At 49.7% G+C, this 13,783-nt stretch overlaps 2 protein-coding genes across 2 annotated transcripts; one reads left to right on the plus strand and one right to left on the minus strand.

The window, feature by feature from the left end:
- Positions 1-4,193: 4,193 nt before the first annotated feature.
- ASPACDRAFT_20590 (zinc metalloproteinase family protein) lies at positions 4,194-6,814 on the minus strand (the record flags this gene model as incomplete). Its single annotated transcript, XM_020198958.1, has 5 exons — positions 4,194-4,290; positions 4,361-4,487; positions 4,539-6,279; positions 6,348-6,443; positions 6,506-6,814. 5 exons carry the CDS (start codon positions 6,812-6,814, stop codon positions 4,194-4,196), a joined length of 2,370 nt encoding a protein of 789 aa, XP_020061512.1.
- Positions 6,815-11,517: 4,703 nt separating this feature from the next.
- ASPACDRAFT_110464 (uncharacterized protein) lies at positions 11,518-13,344 on the plus strand. Its single transcript, XM_020195480.1, has 2 exons — positions 11,518-11,828; positions 11,917-13,344. The coding sequence occupies exons 1-2, from the start codon at positions 11,769-11,771 to the stop codon at positions 12,925-12,927; spliced, it is 1,071 nt and encodes a 356-aa protein (XP_020061513.1). The 5' UTR covers positions 11,518-11,768; the 3' UTR covers positions 12,928-13,344.
- Positions 13,345-13,783: the final 439 nt, after the last annotated feature.

Consider the following 13,783-nt stretch of genomic DNA (forward strand, 5'->3'; position numbering starts at 1 on the left):
AAGCTACCTGTCTTGTCCCTTTGGGGCAACAGTCTTTTTTTTACGGCTTACTAACCAGCACCGAACTGCTTACTAAGAGACTCAGCCCTTCTGCATCAACTAGGCTAAACAAATCCACTATAGTTGTACAGTGCATTGATGCTCGTAGTAACTACTCGAGTACTCATAGTAGTTACACACTTTTCTCTCATCAGTGATATCATAGACGAAACCCACATTCTGCAGATCACAGATCAAACTAAATTAATACTCATGTAAGAAGTGGAAAAAATTCGAATAATCTTACTTCACACCCGAGAGACAAGAGCACAAAACCAAAAATAATTTCCACTGTGGCGTCTGATAGTAATCGAACTAGCGTTGTTGTGCCTTTTCCCCTGGGAGGGAATTATTCGGTTTTCCTTTTCCTGCTTGGCTTTTTTTCAATACTACGAGTCAATCAAATCTCTTTGTGTATTACTCAGTATCTCTCACTGCGTGTGTGTGTTTCATGCTTTTGTGGTGGGTTTCCACGACCTTGTATTTTTGTTTCTCTTGGATGTGTACGTCCCTTGCGTGGAATGGAAATGGAATTTTCTTCATGAACTACATAAACTAGATTATTATCTTCCATATCGACAGTCATATGGCACTTCAGCCAGTCCAGCCTCGCACCCACTGTCTACCATCGTCCAGCTTATCTTTCAACTGAGCCATTTGATCGGGGAGAGGAAAGATTGTGTACACATGAACAGATTACCATAGATGCAATAGACAATCAGTTATTGTCTGAAACATTGTACAGATACAGGTACATACAGTACCTTTTTCGAGAGAAAAGGGCAGAAACGGGAAGTAAAGTAATATCTGTACGGTACTATTGTTTCCTTCCTCTCCCCCCCATCTTTATTGCCCCCTCATCTCTACACACGGACGTAGCTTACCAGAGTGTCGGGTCGGGGGGTGTAGGGCTTCCCGTTTGACTCGGGTTTCCATATCTGCTCACCAGCCTGGTGCAGTTATTGTATGTCGGTGTTCGCTGTTTGTACAATGTTAGAGAAATAACCAATCCATCTATGAGCTTGTTGCATGATATTGTAGGTAGCTTTCGAAGGGTACAGTACTTGACTTTTACTTGAATGGTATCCATCCTTAGAAATCAGAATGCTGAATAACAGACATAATATCAGGTTTTTTTTTTTTTGAATAGGTTCCTCTCCAAATTATCTCATTATTCTCTTAGCAATTGAACATGTCCTGGCCCCAAAGCACTATGTGAAAATAATGGTGAGTTGTAGTTGACGCCGGCCATCACGTCAAGTTAGGTATACCTGAGTCTCATCCTACTAGTCACAACACCCAAGATTCCACCTCCTTCATCTGTACCAAGCAAGACTATCCTCCCCAAAATACCGTCAATGCAAAGATAAACGCCATTGAGACCAGCAGATTGCAACACCACCATACCCCCGATACCTCGACCCGTAAAAAGCACAAATTCATTCACGGTGACACCTCCGACCTACGAACCCTGGTACTGTACCAACAACCAGCATTGGGCCACCACAAATCTAGGTACAAAGGACTTCGCCCCCGAAGAAGGTTTATCTTGCCTGAGTGGCCGGCAGGAAAAGACCTCCGAAGGAGCTGAGATTGGACGAACCACCCCGGCAGGTACCTAACCCATAGTAGTAGCAACCTTGAATCGGTTTCGGTTCATGAAGTCATGTATACACCTCCCGCGGGAGAAAATCCTCAACAAGCCTAGGCCTTCTCTTATAGCAGTAAGTTATTGTCAAGTATCCTCATCATCACTCCTAGATCCCAATCAGGAGCTAGGGATTATGGATCCGTTCCCGCCCTCTTGTCGTTGGAACGTGGTTTACCACTACAGTATTAGCATGGCACCAACAGAATACAGTACTGGAACTCCATCTCAATGGAACTCCTAAGTAAAGTATCTTTCCCTCGACCACCCAGACACACACACACACACACACACACACAATCGGATCAAATCCTCCTCCCCTTCCTCCCCTTCCCCAAAGATCTAACTCCCATCTCATCCTCCTTCAATCCCATGGAACCATTTGAATCGGGGGTAAGGTGCTTATTTCGGAAGCGAGCCCGAAAGTCAGAAACAAAGGCCAGGCAGGTGACATTGAAGCTTCCTACTTTATCTAGTCTACTTCCCTTCCAGTCTACCTCCTGCCTCGTACAGCTACTGAGGGGAAAACCACTGGTTTGGGTTAAATAACATCAACAGCAAATAAATCCCAAGACTCCGGGGGGCCCGATTCCCATTCTTTCCTTCATGCAGCTGGCAGCTGACATCTGGGACCCGAGGGGGTGGGAGTATCGTATCCGTGGCAGTGGCAGTGGCAATGGCAGTGGTTGGAATTCCAAGATCAACGGTGAGATTGGATACGGGAAGGGGGAAAGTAAGGAAGGACCGTACTGTGTATGCATATACTCTGTGGGATAAGGAAAAGTCGACAGATGGTACTGTACCTGGCCGTTGAGCCGTTTGGTGGTGGTAGTGGTAGTAGCTGGCGATCACAAGGTCCTTACAAGGTTGCGTGTGGGTGGGTGGTGGTTTGTTTGCTTTTGAGCTAGCTGCAGCCATCCATCAGCCATCCATCGGCCATCCATCAGCCATCCATCAGCCACCCCCATTCCTTCCCAGTCATGATCCCAGGGTACAGTACCTAAGATGTACAGTAGACCATCCCGGATCCCTGCCTTCTACGAGTTCCCGGAGAAATCGCCCACCGGGCGTTCTGTGTACATGTATGTATGTACCCCATTGTCGAACCTCACATCACGCCGTCATTGTTCATCTTCAGATCCAAACAAAGCAGAGCAAAGGTAAAACAAAATCGCGCAAGAATCAACCCTATCACTTTCTCGCCACCGGCTGGCTGCTCTTCCTCTTTCAGCCTCAACCCGTGGCAAGTAGTCTCCCCCGCCATGATAGACCGTGAAATCCCACTGGAAGAAGAAAAGGGAAGGAGTTGGCCTAGCTACCTTACAGTGATAGTACTAGTAGTAGTCACGGTAGGCCTCGGGGGGGTGTGCGTAGCAAAGTCGAGTCCTCCTCATGCATGGATGGAACGAACGGAGGCTTGCATCAGTTCGAGTACAGGATACAGTACAAAGTTTATTCGTGCGAAACTCAGATTAACAGTGTGAGTCCCCGGGACGAGTCGGAATTATCTCGTGGTCGTTGAGGCTGCACACGAACCTCCCCGAGGGGTAGGTTCTTAACTGGGGGAGAGAGCGCCAATGGTTGCATAGGTAAGGTACTAGGTAAGTAAACCGGGACTGCTACTTATTTAGGTAGGCAGACTTCCTTCCTGTGATACTGTCCAGCATGTTGTGGACATCATCGAGCTAGTTCAGGTTCAAGTTATGTTCACGTTGCTGCTCTTGCTTAATGGATGATATGGAGACTATCTAGTCATTGACGCAACACATTCAATCTTACCAAGCAACAATATCAAATAGCCGAAAAATGGCAAATATGTGATTATCTATGAGCCCTCGGGCCAACGTCAATTATGTTCTCCTAACAGGTATGTCCTACTATCTATCAACACCCATGATTCTAAGTCCTGCTCTTCTCATGGGATACCTCCTCTCCGCGCACTGGCCTATAATAGCCCAGTAACCCCCCTCCAGCCAAAGTAGGCAGCAGAACACTAACAACAAAGAAAAACAGAATCAGGGCCACAGAAACTCCTGGACGCCGCCCAATGTCAACCGCACGGCACGAGAAGAAAACGCAAAGGCACAGCGTCGGAAGATCTGCACCTCTACATGCACAGATGAAATGCAACATGCAACATGCGACATGCAACATGGGGCTGGAGTATGCAATAAAACTCGGATAGTGCCACTCGCGGGATCAACATGGTCACCGCCTCGGGTATTTAGTTAGAAGATCAATTTGCAAGCACATCCAGACACAAATAAATAAGGGTGAAGAAAAGACGCATTCAAATGGGTATCCTGCGTTGTTCATCGAACTGAAGGCGTGAAAGAAATGTATTCGGAGGAGCAACAGTCGCTCGTAATCGAGACACGGACCCGGCCATTGGGGCACTGCATCGGTCAGTCGCAGGGACCCAGCTGCCCTTCCGTTTGGGTAACCTGGGCCCGCAAACCCAAGCAAGGAAATGTGAGATATCTCATGGTCATCACACAATGTCTAATCAGTGCATGATGACTAGTGAGAATCCATCAATCCAGGACCCGCTGGATCCCGTGATTCCGGCGATTTTGTATCCCAAAGGAGGTATTAAAGTGTGTCTATGCCAACTTGTCAGTCCCAAAGCACTGCAATCCAAAGCGACGAGATCACGCGAAGGGCTATTCTTACCCTGAGCCTCCCTGGGCATTCCCGAACATGCCAGATTTCCTCCCTTGACTGGTCAAGATCTCAATAGCGTCAATCCAGTGGCCGGCCCGAATATAGAAACCGAGCAAAATCTCCCCTCTCCGAGTATCTAGTTTCTTTATTAGCGCCTGTCTATTAGGTGGGATACGGGGATATTTACCGAGCACGAAATCATCACCGCCAGGTTTCCCTTCTCTGTTGCCAAAGAGCTGACTCGTTGCATCTTCATAGAAGAATTCAAGTCCATTGACTGCGGCACCGTGGTAGATCCGGACCGATGTCAAAAGCTTGGTCGAGATGAAGGCACAATCCAACAACAGCTGCTCGGGTTGGCTGCCTTCCAGCTGAGAAAGTCCTAGTTGTCTACCCTTGTAGCCGGTATGGCTCTTAGGTAGTTTCACCAGGGACAATTTCGATTTCAGAGTACTGATCGACTCCACCGTATGACTGCCAAGAGCTCCAGAGTAGATGATCATTTTGACGCTCTTCTTCTTCTCCTTATCATTGCCGAAGACGCGTTGACGCAGTTCAGTCTCCGTCACGGTGATCTGCCTTGGAAGCCCGTTGCTACTCGACTCACTATTCATATACTCAATAAAGTTATGGCAAACGGTGTCACCTTCGGCATAGAGTTCGATGAACGCGATTCCCGATGGAGCCGTGAGAACAATTTTGCCGTTCTCGACGGGCCAGACCTGAATGCTGTCATCGGAACCTATAGGAGCATCGCTGGGCAATCGGAAACAGGGATGGAACCGGAACCGCAGAACGTCAAGTCGATGCCAGCCACATTCATCCTGTGGTAAGCACAATTTAAGACCCTGAGTCTTCGTTCGGGTGGAAAAGGGCTCGCGTGTGAGGAAAGACCGGTTGAGGCGGACATAGTCCCTAAGCATGATGCCCGACTCTTGGTGTGGACACCCGAAGAGGTGACCGACCTCATGAAGGTGCGCTCCAATACCAATGTTGGCAGCTTCCCAGCTGGATCCAGCCTCTCCGCAATCATTAGCTACAAAGTCGGTGTTTGTTCTAGTGCAATCAGTGAAGGCATCCACGACTTCTTCCATATTAGACGGGTAGCTGTGGAGGCTATGGGAGCCGAAGATCGCTAGCTTGAGATCCCCGGAGTCGGAGCCCAGGGCCGCATGACCAGTGATCACTTGAGAGCCCGTGTCCCAGTGTGAGTCGAGAAGCAACACGGAGACATACTGCTTCTGACCTGGCTGAAGGTGAAAGTAGTCCTTCACGGCATCTCTCGCGATCCGGAATAGCTCATCCTTCTGAGTAGCAGAGCCGTGCTGCTGCGCAATGTCGAGGTCCCGAAGTTCCGCGACTGTCTTGTCGGTCCGAACAACGTGGATTTTGGCCTCGTTTCGCATTTGGCCAGTAGTTGTATCGCGACGACTTGACGTACCCAATTGCCACTCATCCTCAAGCCGGAAACAGCGCCGTCCAAGATTGTTGCGGTACATTTGTTCCCCGGTGAATGCTTGCCACAGGTATGCTGCCATCCGATACTTTTGGATAGCGGTTTCGAGGCCATTTCCATCCCGTTGTTGTTTCTCTGGCGGGGTGTCGAAGGTACCATCAGAATCCTTTCCGAGCAGTATCACCAACTGCAAAGGTGGAGCATTGACCAGTGGGAGATAGTTGATGCAAATCCAGGATGAATGAACCGATTGGTGCGAGCTACCGGACGAATGCTTGCTCGACACAAATTCGAAGCGCAGTCGATTGGGACCGGGTACTAGATGCACCAAAGTCTTGAAGTGTGAAGAAGTGACAGGCCATGAGGTCGACGGGAAGCTATCTTGGTGATGGTAGACTGTGACAGTTCCGTCCAGCGGATGTTGTCGCGGATCTCCAACCTGACCGTAAACAAGCAGTACCTTGTGGTGCACCTATGAATAGTCCACCGAAAGTCAGACCTCGAGCCCACTCACGGTCCACCAGAGATCATATCACTTACCCAAGAGTTTTCCGAGACAGATATGATGCGGGGTGCGTAAGGGGAAGAAGGCGTGGGCGACCGTCCTACTCCATTCACAGACATAGTACTACCAAACTAATAGGGATCCCGGACCATCAGTAAGCAAGTCTACCTCGCGCAGATATGAGATCACATACATAGGCGCTGTTCCGCTGAGAAGAAGAAGTAGTGAGGGGGCCCGGTCGTTGTGGCGGCACGGCAAGGGGTGAGATTGCGCTGGGTGTGCTGCTGCTCTCACTCAGCGACGGAAGGTTGGGAGATGACAAGGTAGGCTTGATCGAGGAAGGAGGCGTGAGGGAGCTGGATGAAGCTGTTTCAAGCGTTGATGACGATTGCCCCGGAGTTACATCGCCATTAGACTGGGATTCGGTCGACTTAGTCTCCGGCGACTTAGTGGTAGTGAAGCTAGCCTTCGAGCGTCGACGTAGCGTCTTGAATAACGGCATGGTGGACGATATTTCTTGGTTGTTGCTGAATCAAGAGGGTCGAAGGAGGGCGAGGAAGTATACTGGGAAGGGAAAGAGAGGCTGAGCAGCGCTGGCCGGTCTGTCTCTTCTGCTTTCACTGCTTTGGGGGATGTTTTCTTCTGCGACCATCCAATGAGAGGTTTAGAGATTCTCCAGGGATAAACGAACGACTGTCAATTTTCCAAGCCGATGTGCTGTCGTCAAACTGAGTATAATTGCTGGGATTCCTGCGCGGGCTAACACGCTGCTGCTCTGCGCTGTTCGGTGATGGTCCCGACAGCAAGCTAGGGAAAAAGCAACCGTTTGCGGTTGCGATTGATCAACAACTGGAATAAGCACCCCGCAATCACTGGAATTTCTGGAAGTTTAACGGTACTTCACAGATTGACAGTTGGTCTGGAGAATAATTGAACAAGCGAGAGACAAGAAGGAGAGAAAGAGAGCAGGAAAGAGAAGAAGAAACGAGGGGAGATAGGACCAACAATGGGGTCAACTAGAATGAAATCATCAGCCAAGTCGAAGGCGGGGAGGGGAAAAGATTAGAGAAGCTGAGAAAAGAGGGAAAAACTAGGAACAAGAAGCAGACCAGAGGCTGGCTTGACCAAGGAAGGAGGGACTTTTGGTGTAAAGGAGGGCCAACAAAAAATAAGAATAATAATAAAAATAATAAAAATATGAGTAAAAATAAAATAAGGGTAGAAATAAAAGTAGAAGGGGAAATTGGGTGATAATCAACGAATGGAACTGGTAGCTGGTGCTTAGGTTGCGTCTATCGCTCTTCTCGCTCTCTCTCGCTCTCTTTTTCTTGGGTTTCTTGGGGGTAGGAAACTAAGGAGAATAATGGATTATGGGACAGACAGTATTGACGGGATACTAGTACTCCGCAGTAAGACTATGAAGAAAAGAGATTGGAAGTGAGAGAAGTGGAAAAGCCGGATGGGGTCGATTAGTGCCTGGAACTAAAACTAAAGAGAACAATCGCCAGCCATTGTGCTAGTCAGTTATGTCATTGGTATGTGAGACACGCAAAATGGTCCAGCAAAACAAGCAAAATAAGCCAAAGAGGGGGGAAAAAAAAAGAAAAGGAAAAAACAAAGAACTGCAACGGCCAATCTCCTACCGGGTTATCTGAATCACTCCCGGTCAGAGCCAGATCCCATTCCCTTTCCGTTACCACGGCTAAAAGCTTGTTCGGCTTTGGTTTGAACTCGCTGTCTCCGTCTGTTTCACCTCGACATGCTATCCTCAGTGCCACGCTGCAGAACCGCAGAGAACCACAGACCCTTGAGCCCTGGCGTTGAGCCCTTCTGCCCCGGTGGTCCCTGAATGCAAGCCGATAGCGACCGAGACCGAGAAGTGCCCCTGTAAATGGGTACAAGGTCGATAACCCCGAATTAAAGGAGAATAGCAGACCGTCAGAAATAGCGATACTAATCACAAGTATTTGCTGCCATCGGCGATTAAGGTGGGGGGGTAGGAGGAGAGGAGGGGAGGGGCCACAGCCAAGCTGCAGCCAGAGGGGGCTCGTTGCGAATAGACAAGGGTGTGTTACGTAGGCTGGATGCCACTGGCCAACAGGGGGAGGGAGCATAAGTGCAGAAAGAATGGTTAAGAACGTGAGATAGTGGTCTCTACCAGACTAAACTACGGTGGAGGGTGGACTAACTACTAACCACTCGCTGTCTTCCTAGCATCACCGTCTCACCATCCCGGTCCGGTGGAGCCTAGCTAGACGATCGTCTGCTATATTTGTCTTTCGGTCTTATCCTCAACCTCTTGCTGCAGTTCCGTGGTAGCAACGCAAACTGCTGCTATCTTACCGTTCCGAGAATCGATATAGGAGCCGAGAGCGGTCGGCCAGTTAAGGCTTATGTACGTACAAAATATCGCTTTGGCCTGACTGAGCAGGAGCCGGTCGGTATGGAAAATCCGTGATGCGCAGAAGAGCAAAAAAAGCAGCAGCTGCAGCGTAATCGCAGGGATCTCGGATCTTCCTTGCTAGCGTTGTACGTACCACGCCGGCAGGCAGAACAGTTTGAGTGGCACGGCAGTAGGTGTTTTGATGGTGGTTGATATTTCTTGGCTGCCGTTCGGCGCACATACCTTGGGACTCAACTGTACTGAACAATCAGAATGTTATCAGGATGCAGGATGCAGCCCGCAGAAAGGGAGGGAGGTTCTGGATCCCTTCCCCTTTTCCCTCTCTTCCTCGGAGTAGCTATGCAAAGCTATTAAATACCTCAAAGTCTCACAGCGAGATAAGAGACAATTGCTATCCCCCTATCTTATTCCCCTGATTTCCTCCCCACTTACACAAGGGCTAACTAACGACCTCGTCTCTCAAGTCTTGTCTACTCAGCTCCAGACATTGATGTCGCACTGTTCAATTTCCTGGAGCGTTTCTTTTGTTTTGTCTTTTGTTGTTTTTTTCCTTCTGCAAATCCCGTCTGTCGTGACTCGTAAGGCATCGTTGCTCGCCCGGGTCACTACTGCGGTTCCAAGCCTCAGCTGGTGAACCCAACTTAGACGGGATGGCGCCTGCCGGTAAGAGGGAGCTTGGCGCCAGGAGCGCCCCCAGCTCCAGCCTCCATGGAGCCTTGAGACTAGATCCATCCCAGAACCTGGATTTGGTCCTGCTAGTCTCAAAGAAGTTGAGAAGAGCCCACCGTGAACGGCCTAATTAACGACAGATTTGTCCCTTATCATGGCGTTGAGAAAACAGCCCCATTGTTGTGTTGTTCCATCGCCCTCACCACCCTCAGCTGTCAGAGTGTGCATACAACACAAGTGGTTGTCTACAAAGAACAATCTGCCCTTACTATCGAGCCCTACCGCCTTTCTTCTATATGCACACATGGATTGCAGTGAAGCTCCCAAAGTGACAGCTGTTCAATCATTAAGTTGCTGATAGACGGCTCCGATTCCGCGATGGTGGTGCTACTGCTGCTATTCGCAAAATCCAATGTTCCGGACCAGGTCCACGTCATGTTTCGCGAGTTCCTTGTTTCTTTCCCATTGTGATCCCAGCGGCTGTGCCCCCGTACTCCGTACTCTTTCTCCTCGTTTGCTTTCCGAGTAGCTCTTCCTATCTGGGTCCCTCCCTGGGGGCCTTTGCCGTGAGAGCTCGACCTGATTGATTATTGCAGGACAACAGGGTGCACTCCACCACCTTAGTCCCCCCGGTGTCTCCATCAGCCTTAACCCTGCTTTCTTTTGAGACGATTCATATTCTGGAGCCCCATGCAGAACAGAACTCTTCTGGTATATAAACTCCTAACCGATAGTAACCAGCAGATAAAATTCTCCGCCTGCGGAAAACCCGCAATGGCGCAAGAACATTTCCGGGGATAAGAATAAGGATAAGAATTGATGGAGAATGTTAGGTGTCACTATGCGGAGCCCTACATGCTGGATATCAAATTCAACCACAGATGCCGGACAGTGGGACCCGTCGGGGGAGTGAGCAGCCACCATGATAGATGCTACCGACTCTTGTTGTTATTCTGTGTATCAGAAGGGCTTTACCAAGTTCCAGACCCTTAGATCTTTTCTACGGACCCTTCCGCTGTACGGAGGTTGATAGATGGCTATGGTCTGAAACCGAGCGCAGGGCATAGAACCCCTTCGGTGGGTGCGGCAGGGACCTGAAGAGCGGAGGGGCGCCGGAGACAGCGGCTAGGCCATGGCAACCAGACAGTGTTTGCCCACCTGGCATCGATGCATCAGCATACTTAGTTATGGTCAATTACCCCGGTTCAGCAGAGGGCCTGCAGCCTGGGGTTGACAGCTGGACATCTAGGTAGAGTCTACTCATGTATGTATCTAGGCAGGCGGCGGGAGAACGAAGGGAGGAACTGGAAGGAATGGATGGAGAGATCGGAAGATTTTCTTTCAGCATATTGAACTGATCAGATTGGCGACGACTGCAGTCCTGGAACATTCCGATGGGCGCAACGGGTACTGTACCATTGGCTGTGGATTGACCAAATATCCTCACTCGTTGCTTCAGAGATTGACATCGGGTTTCAGTAGTGCTTCAAAAAGGGCAATCCTTGGTAGAGAGAATGAATTCAAATCAGCAGAAAGGCCGTAACGTAGTATGTCGTTAACCAAGCGGTGATTTGTGCAGTGTTGTTCAATGTAGACAATCAGAAGTTGAGAATTGCCAGTCACTATTCTTGTTGCTTGCAGGTAGAGTACAAGAGACTTGCTGGTTGACGATAGTGGTTGTGTTGTATTGATGTAAGTTACAAGTTGCCAGGCCGAGCCAAGGGATGGATGCATTGGGAGGATGGAGGAGTGAATGGCGCTTATCCACCCGCTCTCCAAAAAAAAAACCTCTCTTTTTTCCTCCCGTTGAATTTTCGACACAGAACGGTTGACTCCAGAGACCTTCCAGTGCAAATTTCTCACCTGGAACAGTGACTGTATTCATTCACTAATTCGATTGAATTCCCATTAATTTGACCGTCAGCAAGAAGCTTTGCAGCTTCTAGAAGTCCTTTCATCCATCCATCTCAGTTGTTGTTGGTGCTGACTCCAATTGAAGCCGGACTACGGACTAAACTTCCTCACTAAACCAACTTCGACATCGAAACCGACTAAACTTCTCTGGGCTTTACACGATCGATCTTCCTCCAATTGGATTCCATCTTTTGCTTGTTCTTTCAGCCCTTCGTCCCCTCTTCTTTTACTTCCCAGACTTCCACTCCTCAGCCCAGCCTTGCTTCTTCCGGCTTGAAACTCTGTCACAAGCCGGCCTTGCTTTGAACATTACCGACCTGGGGCCCTGTCTTTCTGCTGTCATCACTCCAGGCTCACTCCCTCTCCATCCTCACTAGCCTCCGAGTGGTCTGTGACCACGCCCATCCAATCCTGTTTCCTGCAAGCAAATCCCCGGTGCATCTGCTGTCGTCAAGACTACTACAGAACAATGGCCCTCACTCATCCGCCCACCGCTGAGCGAACGATTCGAAAAATTGACATTGCCCAAGTATGTGATTTACCAGCTCCAATGTTGGACGGCTCCTCTGCATCATTATCTAGACACCAACTAACGGCATGCTTTCTTCTGTGTGTAGGTGTCCCTCAACCTCCAAGATCGTCTCGGCCTCGCCAAGGTCAAGTACCAGAATGGTCGACTCCATGCTATTGACCCCAACGTCAACGGAGGAAGACAGGCTTCATTGGGAAGTGACAAGCCATCGGATTCCTCGTCAGACATTTCCCACGGTCGTAGTGAGACGCCTTTGACTCCGCCGCCCTTGCCGAATCCGTCCTATTCCAAGGAGTTGCCCAGGTCGTCCCGCAACAAACATGCAGCAACCTTCGACTCTCGAGTGATGCAGCCGATGTTGTCAGCCAGTCGGAAACGTCTACGGTCGGACTCAGTCACCGAGCAGACTGTGAAGGCACCCCGAGTTTCCTGGAAGGCTTCATATCATCTGCCTGAATCGTCTCCGGGTTTCAACCGACACCGAGCAGGCCGGCAGCTCCACCTCCCTTTCATGCCAGATTCAGCTACGATTCCAGAATATTCATCGCCCGCATATCCTCCGCCGTCTGAGGACGATAATGATCCAGATCTTCCTGTCCACAGCTTCCAAGCTGTAAGCTCCATGGTGGGCTCCTCCCCCCCGCGCACTCCCCCTCCCAAGCACACCCGTTCGTCCCGCAACGAACGAAACCTACGCCATGAGGACGGGGCCGATCTGCTTCTATACCTTGCCAACTCTCCCACGCCAGCCAGTGTCAGCAAGCCCCAGGCCCGAGATTTTCCTCCTTCGACACCCCCCAGCCAGCATGCCGTTTTACCATCGCTGACCCCAACCCTCGGGGGTGGTGTCTTTCCCAGCTTCGGCACTCCAAATCAACAATTCAATTTTGCTGATTTTGTGAACGTGACGCCGAGTCCAGCACAGCCAGCCTGGGGCGGCCGCACACCAGGGGGGCCGTCAAGGACCCCCCTGGCTAATAAAGACCGCAGGCGCTCCAACCTGGACAGCATGCTACCACCAGGGGCGGATAGCCCCAAAATCCGCTCAAAGGGACCGACGACTGTCTTGCAACTCGGGGAGGAGTTGCGACCGTAGCCCCATCGTCCATTGGATGTATATGCCCGCTTCCAATTATGGCTGCAATTCGGGCTTAATACTTACGACTCTTGATGACTGTTATGTTCACATTTTCCCTATTTTTGTCCTAGTCTCATACCCCCTTTTGCTGTGTTGCTCCTTCTCTGCTTCCATATCCCCCCTTTAACTCGATGAAACCATACCGGGCTACAAATGTCTGAAATTACTTCCCTGTTCTCCATATCACTTTCTTTCTTGTGTCGCAATTACGATCAAGGGATCCCTGGTTATGCTTTTTCTTTGTGTGCGAAAAACAGAACCATGTGACCTACCAATCCATCGGTGAATATTCGACCTCCCTTACCATACCATGGCTTCCCAGTTCCCACTGGATTACTTTTTTTTCATCATATTCACTGACGATGGACTATTCATAAAAAAAAAGTCCTTATCACATGGGTCAGAGACAGAAACCTCAAGAACAATCAAATCCGATAGGCAATCCAGAACTTAGCTAGTAGAAAATCGATGACGTATCCACGAACCCATTCGCAGACATTAATTAAACCAGACGAAAGACATGACGGAAAAAAACCCACCAAACCCCCCCCTCCCCCCACACTCAGGCCTTCAAAGAAACAAATGACGTCTACGCAGGATTTCCTTTCTTGCCGAGCATCGTATTCGTAGGCGAGGGCGTTGCCTCGGTGTTGCGTTGTCGGGGAAAGGCAAAGACAGGCCACGGCACGGGAACCAACAAAAAAAGTAATCAACGCGTCAGCCGCAAACGCGTTAAGGAGCAAGCTGTCGCGTTGATTTCGCGTCGGCGCTAGACTAGTTTGGGGTTAATGGGGCTTGCTAGCCTTAGGCCGTT

The sequence above is a fragment of the Aspergillus aculeatus genome (assembly GCF_001890905.1).
Source record: "Aspergillus aculeatus ATCC 16872 unplaced genomic scaffold ASPACscaffold_1, whole genome shotgun sequence".
Lineage (NCBI taxonomy): Eukaryota > Fungi > Ascomycota > Eurotiomycetes > Eurotiales > Aspergillaceae > Aspergillus > Aspergillus aculeatus.

Coding starts and splice junctions, on each gene's coding strand:
- ASPACDRAFT_110464 (XM_020195480.1), top strand. CDS start 11,769: ATGGCCCTCACTCATCCGCCCACCGCTGAGCGAACGATTCGAAAAATT. Junction 11,829..11,916: donor GAAAAATTGACATTGCCCAA/GTATGTGATTTA, acceptor TTCTGTGTGTAG/GTGTCCCTCAACCTCCAAGA.